Source organism: Chrysochloris asiatica, unplaced genomic scaffold, assembly GCF_000296735.1.
Source record: "Chrysochloris asiatica unplaced genomic scaffold, ChrAsi1.0 scaffold00086, whole genome shotgun sequence".
NCBI lineage: Eukaryota > Metazoa > Chordata > Mammalia > Afrosoricida > Chrysochloridae > Chrysochloris > Chrysochloris asiatica.
Genome location: NW_006408604.1, coordinates 12,936,561 through 12,945,132, shown reverse-complemented (window position 1 = coordinate 12,945,132; position 8,572 = coordinate 12,936,561). Strand labels below are relative to the sequence as shown.

General features: G+C 42.8%; 1 protein-coding gene across 1 annotated transcript in view; it reads left to right on the top strand.

The window, feature by feature from the left end:
* The window catches only part of ETV6 (ets variant 6), a 365,900-nt gene that overhangs the window by 126,145 nt on the left and 231,183 nt on the right, over positions 1–8,572 (top strand). Inside the window, exon 2 of the mRNA XM_006866057.1 lies at positions 6,064–6,193. Within this exon, the coding sequence (XP_006866119.1) occupies positions 6,064–6,193 (130 nt within the window). The remainder of the gene's footprint in view (positions 1–6,063; positions 6,194–8,572) is intronic.

Here is an 8,572-nt window from a genome sequence, read left to right as displayed (position 1 = left end):
GATGCCTAAGATATTGATGTTGATGCATTCCATTTCACTTTTGACCATTTCCAATTTTCCTAGATTGCTACTTCCTACATTCCATGTTCCGATTATTAACGGATGTTTACAGCTGCTCCTTGGAAACCCTATACAGGATCGCTATGGGTTGTAATCGACTCCACGGTACTTAACAACAACAACAGCTGTTTGTATGCATTTTGATTTGTACCTTATCAACAAATGAAGGTTCTGCCAGCTTTACTCCCACAGATTTTACTCAATTCACATCATCACAATCAACTCTACTTTGAGGAGGCAGCTCTTCCCCAGTCACATTTTGAGTGCCTTCTGACCTGAGGGGCTCATTTTCCACCACTATATCTGACAGTGTTTCTCTGCTATTCATAAGTTTTTCAGTGACTAAATATTCGGATATAGTTTGTCACTCCTTCCTAGTCTGTCTTCATCAGGAAGCTTATCTGAAACTTGTCCACTGTGGGTGAACCTGCTGGTATTTAAAATACTGGTGGCGTAGCTTCCAGAATCACAGCAACTCACAAGCCACCACAGTACAACAAGCTGACAGACAAGTGGTTGTTATGTGTAATGGATGATGGCAAATTGCTCAAGACCCTTTTCTCCCAGTTGCTACTGAGTTCATTCAGACACATACCAACCCTGTGAGTGTCAGGGTAGAACTGTGTTCCATAGGGTTTTCAGTGACTGATACTTGAGAAATAGATGACGTGCCTTTCTTCTGGGGCTCCTCTGGGTAAACCCGAATCTCTGACCTTGTGGTTAGCAGCCCATTTGCACTATATTCAGGGGCTCCACACAAGGCACTAGAAGCACTGTTTGGCCTTTCCACCTCAGAGTTATGGTAATATCTTTTGCTACTGACAAGTGTCTTCTTTTAAAATTTCTAAAAAGAGCTTCCCAACCCAAGCCTTTGGTGTCCCAGTGCTGATGTTTGGTTGAGAGAATACCATCATCAGGAATGAGATGAGTTTAAGATCCATTATTCTGGTGTGGTGCTATGGGCTAATGTGCTGGACTGCAAAGTCGTTTGAACCACAAACAAAGTTGTAGGTTCAAACTCACCAGCCACTCCTTGGAAACTCTATACAGGGTTGCTGTGGGTCGGAACCAACTCGACAGCACTTAACAGCAAAATCAGTCTCTAGTCTTCTTTTTCAATGGAGTCTTGGTGTGGCACTGTGGGTAATGCTCTTGACAACACAGATGTTTGAACTGCAAGGTTGGGCAGTTCAAGCTTACCAGCTACTCCTAGGAAACGCTATACAGGGTCGCTATGGGCCGGACCCAGCAATATTTAACAACAACACCATCACCAAATAGTGTAGTTGGCTCTAGAATGACTTGGAGAATTTTGGCCTTGTAATGTAGCAGTAAGGACAGGGAACTACTTAAAGTGTAAACATGCCAAGGGGCTGCTTCTAAGAAACTGCAGTGACATGAAGGCATGTGGCAATAATAATGATGATACAGGGCTTGACTCTTTCATCAGCTGGATGGTAGTAAATTTATCAAGAAATAAAGTAAAATCCGCGTTGAGGGCTGCGGTTCGCCCAACTTGCCCTTGATGGAATTGGTGAGGTTGGATGAGGTGTTCTCTTACTCTTAGGGCTTCTTAGAGAATTTTGTTAAATATCTCCCTTGCTTTAATAAAAAGTCATCAGATTACAAAAACAATCTTTATTTTTCTTGCCTATGTGTCACTTGAAGATCTTTTGTCTCTGTAAACTTTTTTTCATCAACTGTTTCACTTCTGCAAAAAAAAAAAAAACAAACCAAAACCCCCTAACAAACAGAAAGCTATTTCTGGGGATAAAGTTAACTATAGATAAGATAATTAAACCTAGGATGGATTGAGGGTTTATGCAAAGGATGAAGAGTATGGAGAAGTCATTAAACTAGAAAAACAAACTACATGTGTGAAATGTTTAAAGACTTTCTCACCCTGAAACCTGAAACAGTTTTTGTTTTGTTTAAATTATTGATTTAGGTGAAAGTTTACAGAGCAAATTGGTTTTCCATTCAACAATCCATACCCATTTTGTTTCAGGACACTGATTGCACTCCCCACAACATAACAGCATGCTTCCCATTTCCTCCATGTTTCCCATTTCCATTTGTCCTTCTTTCCCATCCCTTCCTGCCTTCTGAGCTTTATCCCTGGGCAAATGCTGCCCTTTTGATCTTATCTGGTTGATTGTTCTAAGAAATGTTGTTATTGTTAAGTGGAGTTGGTTCTCACCCACAGGGACCCTGTATAGAGTTTCCAAGGAGCATCTGGTGAATTTGAACTGCCCACCTCGCAGTTCAAACGGCTTTGCAGTTTGGCACATTAACCCACAGTGCCACACCAGAAGTGTGTACCTCCCTGATATTCTTGTTCACCTTTCAAACATATCTGTTATTTGTCTGTTGTTGAAAGTTGACCCTGGAGATGAGTTTGGGTCAAGGCTTGAAGGGAGACTAAGGCCATAGTCTCAGGATGTGTGTTTTTTATATATGTGTTTATATGACTCTGCCTCTTTTACCCTAAACGACCCCAAACCTAACACCAAGAAGTGTAACTCATCCTTAAATTGTAGTTGTTAAGTGCCATCGAATCGGTTCCAACCCATAATAACCCTGTACAGGGTTTCCGAGGCTGTAAATCTTTATGGGAGCAGAGTGGCTTCTCTTTCTCCCGCAGAGCGGCTGGTAATTTCGAGCTGCTGACCTTAAGGTTCACAGCCCGATTCATAAACACTACGCTACCAGAGCTCCTTATCCTTAAATTAGAGTCGCATAACATATGTGTGATATTTGGTAAGGTTCTTTCGAACTAAAGTTGAAGGTTTTGCTTCTGAGTGACCTTTCACCAATTATCTTAACTGATAAAGAAATGAAAGCTCAGATGTATGTGCCTGCCCTTAATTAAGGAGGTCACATGGAAACTTTAGGATGAATGTTTAAACAGAAACATTCCAGAAGCCCTAGTTGCTAGTAGTGGGTGTCTCAGGGAAAGCATAGCAATTCCATTTAGTAATTATAAAATATGTATCTAGTCATTTAAAATCAAAACTTCATACTACACGCACCAAATGTTCCAGACCATGAGCAGAACAAAAAGCTTTAGTCTGGTTATTGGGCTGGGGGCAGGCCAGGAGGCGTTGGGGGAAATGGGTGCTGAAGCGAACCTCACTTGCTTTTCTTTGCCTGTATATAATGAGATGTCAAATGTTAGAGTGTTATCTTTCCTAAAAGGAGCCCCGGAGGCACTTTTAGGTTAGAGTGATCTGCTGCTAACTGAAAGGTCTGCAGTTCAAACCCACTAGTGGCTCCATGGAGAAAGATGTGGGCAGTTTGTTTCTGTAAAGACTTACAGCCTTGGAAACCCAATGGGGAACTTCTCCTCTGTCCTGTAGGACACCGTGAGTCAGAATCAACTTGATGCCAATGGATTTTTAATTTTCTTTTTTTAATGTTTTATTGAGAATTGTGTGATAGTCTACATGGGAGAACGTCAGCTTTCCATTCATTCCATCATCCATCATTTCATTGGCATAGTTATCATCCTGTCCATGCATCCTCACCCAACCAAGGGGTGTACCCTGTAAGCCTGCACCCCCCCCACCACCACAGTCCTCAGCCCCTTTCCATCTCCTGATCCCGAGCCCCCAGCCCCACCATCTCTTGACGTTGTCTTCTCTGCCTCCATCCCAGGCCTCACTGCCTCTCTGGGTAGGATTCCGCTCTTCACTCTTCTCCAATGATGGTCCCAAGGTCCTCTGTTCCTAGACTGATAAGTTAATCACTCCCCTCTTTGCTACAAAATGTCCATCTTTAGATTTCCAACCCTCACAATCAGTCCTGATAACAGTTATTCACCATTGTATCACAAGAGACCCATCTATATTTCGTTTCATCAGTCCTTCCTGGACAGGCTGGAGACTCTACCTTCCTCCACACCCTCTGGATCTAGGTTCCATTTTGAAAGCTTGTAAGCCAGTCACTTCTTGCCTTTGTATCCCTACCCCCATTTTGGGTAGCCAATGTCCAAGTTGCCCATCCCTGTCTACCCTTTGTGTGGAGGGGGTGGGTATAGTTCTTGCAGCAGAGACTTGTTGATGCCAATGGATTTTTGCATCTTTCCAAAACATAAGCACTCCTTTCACTTTATTTTAATCTATGATTTTACTTTGCTCCTGGTTTTTATTTTCATCATGGCATCTTACTGGTCTTTCTTAACTTATTTTTGGACTTTGTGTGTCCCTCTTTGCCCAGTTGAACCACAAAAACAAACAAGTTATGTTATATACATATAGGCTGCAAATCGAACCAGTGGAATTTAAGTCTACGTTGCTGTTCTATCTGGATACACTAGTTGGTTCATTGCCATTATTTCTAATGTTTAAATGTAAAACTAGCAATTATTCTTCCCACCCTATCCAGTTCCTTTCAATTGATCTAGCAAACACTGCATATTTGAATTTAAACAGTGCGTCTGTAGAAGCACCACCGTCTTCCTTGTAAAGTGAGTAATATCTTCAGTTCAACAGTTCTGTCCCTAAATATAGGAGTTCCTGGGTGGGGCAAATGGTTAAAGTTAGATATGGAAATCAACCTTGAGGTACTTCAGAAGAAATGCCTGGAGATTTGCTTCTGAAAGATCATAGTCATTGGAAACCCTATGAAGCACAGTTCTACTCTGACAAATGTGGTTGCACACATGCAGTTGCCGTGAGTCAGAATCAACTTGACCGCAATTGGTTTGTTTGTCCCTAAAAAAGTAGATCTTTGAATAAGCTCAAACTTTAAGGAAGAAAGAAAAATTGATTCTGAGATGGAGAGTGAAGGAACAAGGAGATAGTTGTGAATGTTGCAGGTAATTCTCTACTGCTAAGGAAAAAAGTAAACACTGGATCTTTTTAGTGGTTCTTGTATAGCGAGATATGCAGACAATAGAGAAATTTTATTCATAGATTCATTAACTATAACTTACCTTTTAAGTAACAACGTATCCAATTTAGCCTACTCATAAGATCTAAGTACAGAATTGTACTTTGAGTAGAAGCCAGGATATTGCTAGAGAAGAGAAAACTTGGATTTAATGTATTGGTGACATTAATTTGCATGTAGGATAAGCACTAAACTATTAACCTCTCTAGCCTCAAGGTCAGCAGTTCAAGTTCGCTAGCTGCTCTTGAAAACCCTATACAGGGTGCCTATGAGTTGGAACCTACTCCACAGCACACAGCATGTACATACATATTTGTTTTCGTTGTTAAGTGCCGTCAAGTCAGTTGCGACTCATAGCAACTCTCTACAGGGTTTCCGAAATGCAGCTGGTGAATTTGAACCACTGATCTTGTGATTCAAACTGACTTAGTGATCCATCACATTATCCTGCAGCACCATGCCAGAATTCCATACATACATGTTTTGTTAAGTGCTGTTGAGTCAGTGCCAACTCATAGTTGACCCTGTGTAGGGTTTCTGAGGAGAGGCTGGTGGGTTTGAACTGTCAGCCTTGTGGTTCAAACTGACCTTGTGCCTGTGGTCCAGGGCATTATCCTGCTGCATCACACCAGCACTCCTGTGTTATTGTTAAGTGCTGTTGTGCCTGTTCTGACTCATGGCACCAACCTTGTGGTTACTACCACAACACCACACCAGGACTCCATATATATGTATATATGTGTGTGTGTGTGTGTATATAGATATATATAAAGTTTTTTTAAAGCTATTCGCCTGGACACAGATTTTCATTCACCCATCCTTGTCTCACCTCTTCACTAAACAGACCCCAGAGGTGCATACCTTCTTACTGACCGTCTTCAAAGGAAAGCCCTATTTAAAAACCTTCTAGAGTTCTGTTATAAACCCCAAATGCTAGGGATCAGAAAAAACTCCCTTAGGGCCTCTAGAGAAGGCGCAAACAGGCTCACTGCTCTGATATGCTATGTGTCCCTAGCTCCCTTTAGTGCCCAGCTTGTCTTGATTTCATACCTTCTTTACAAGGTTTCATTGTCTTCTCCCCTCCCCTCTTCTTACCCTTGTTTTAAACAGCAGGAACGAATTTCATATACACCTCCAGAGAGTCCACTGCCGAATTACACTTCCTCCACTCCACTTCAGGTTCCAGTGCCTAGAGCGCTCAGGATGGAGGAAGACTCGATCCGCCTGCCAGCGCCCTTACGTGAGTGTTCACATTGCGAGGCTGGGCCTCGGCGTTGGGGAAGGTGGGAAGAGGAAAGGACAGACAGACCCGCAGACTGACTGAAGTCTCCTAGGTGAGGGTGGGGTAAGGGGGGGGGGTACGCCTACAGGCGGAGAGGGCTGAGCTCTGAATGAAGTTGGTTTTTCGCTGTTTTGTGTAGCTGCTTTAGAACCTTTTGCGCCTACTCGAAATGTCATTTAAGAAACTTGAGATTCCTGCTCTTTGTTTCATAATGTATTTTTTAAATCTCTGGCTAGGATATGTTTCAAAATATATCGAGGCAATGTGCAGTATATGTCAGAATCAGCTAAAGTTCCCTGTGTTGTTAAGTGTCTTCGAGTCGGTTTGGATCCATAGCGACCGTGTATAGGTTTTCCGAGGAGCTACTGGTGAGCAGAACCGTGGACTATGCGGTTCAAACCCACCTTGCAGTCCAGGGCATTAGGCCATAGCGCCATAACAGGACTCCAAAGTTCCCAGTAGACAGGGTGATTTTGGGGGAGGGGAGAAGGGGAGAAGCGTGCCTTTCTAAATTCATAATGACGTATGTTCCCCAATTATATTTTATCGTTGTTAAATGCCCTCGAGTAGGTTCCGACTCAGAGCAACCCTGTATGGGTTTTCAAGAAGCGGCTGTTGAGTTTGAACTTCTGACCTTGCCATCCAAACCGACCTTATGGTGGAATGCTTATCGTACAGTGCCAAACCAGGACTCTCCAATTATATTTACGTCAGACCTACATTTACTGATTTTCTCTGTTGAGTGTTGAGGCTCCACTCCAGCTTTGACTGTGTACTCATTTCTTCAGTCTTTCCATGCTAGGCTGCCTTTCTCTCCTTCGTTTATATGCCTGCATTGTCCTTTCTCTTGTCCCTTCCTTTCTTCCACTCTCTCGTCTTGTTTATAGTGTTTCCACCTTTCTTATCTCCACCCTTTGCTTCCACCACCTCCTGGGTTTGAAACTGCAGCTGACAACTTGGGAGATCATAAGAACCAAGTCACCTATGTATGCTATTGGTACTGGTCTCCAAAGCTGCCAACACCTGTCTTTCCTTTTTGTCTTTTTTCCCTATGCTACCACCCAACCCAGGTGATACAATGTGATTGGGGAAGCTGGGGGAAGAATGAGTCACCTGACCTACCCTGATCACAAGAAAACACCAGAGTCTGTGGCTTGAATATTATCCGGAGGGCACAAGTCTAGGTTGTAGAGAACACTGAAAGGTCACCTTGGGCCTCCCTTAGTTGATTCTCAATGACATAACCAATGCCTAGTCATGCTTCCCATAGCTCTGTTGCGTGGTGCTTTTGCTTCTGTGCATCTCTCCTCAGAAGCCACAAGGTTGCTTACTGGACATGGGACCAATAGGAGGAGGGTTCAAGCTTCTCTTTTACTTAAAAATTCAGGATCATTTAGGAACCAGATGACTGTGGTGGAAGGAAGTATTGGGGGAACATTGTTGCCTTCTCCCGTGTGTCCCAAGTGATTTTTGTAAGGTGCTGGGGGCCATGAGAATGCCCCCCCCCCACCTCCAGTCCAGTGCTCCATGTCCATCAAGACAGGTATGGCTCACTTAACATCCACTTGGGCAGTGTCCAACCATATATGTCTGTGGTCCAAGAAGATGTTTTGTTTTGTTTTAAGGGAAAGTAACTCTCCTTTTGTTTATTTTTCCCCACTAATGTTGTTTTTAACTTTTTATTGTCAACTGGATAAAGGTTTCCAGAGCACATCAGTTTTCCATTCAACAGTTCATACACATTTTCTTTCAATGTCTTGATTTTAGTTCCCTCAAGAATACATCCCACTTCCTCCTGTGTTTCCTGTTTTCATGCCTTCTTTTTACACCTTTCCTGCCTTTTGAACTTTCTCCTTAGGCAAGTATTACCTTTTTGACCTCACATAGTTGATTATTTGAAGAAGTATGCACATCCCTAGTATTATTGTATACTTTATAGGTCTGTCTGTTGTTTGGCTGAAAATTGAGCCACAGGTGTGAGTTCAGGTCCAGACCTGAAGGACGACTAAGGACCATATTCTTGAGAGTTTCACCAGTCTGTATCCAACTAAGCCACCTTCTGATGGTGAGGACCACTCGTCTGTCAGTTTGTAGTACTGTGGTGGCTTGTGAGTTGCTGTGATTCTGGAAGTTATGCCACGGGGAATTTAAATACCAGCAGGGTCACCCACTGTGGACAGGTTTCAGATGAGCTTCCATATGAAGACAAGCTAGGATGAAGGAGTGACGAACTACTTCAGAATATTTAGTCACTGAAAACCTTATGAATAGCAGAGAAACACTATCAGATATGGTGCTGGAAAATGAGGCCCTCAGGTTGGAAGGCACTTAAAATGC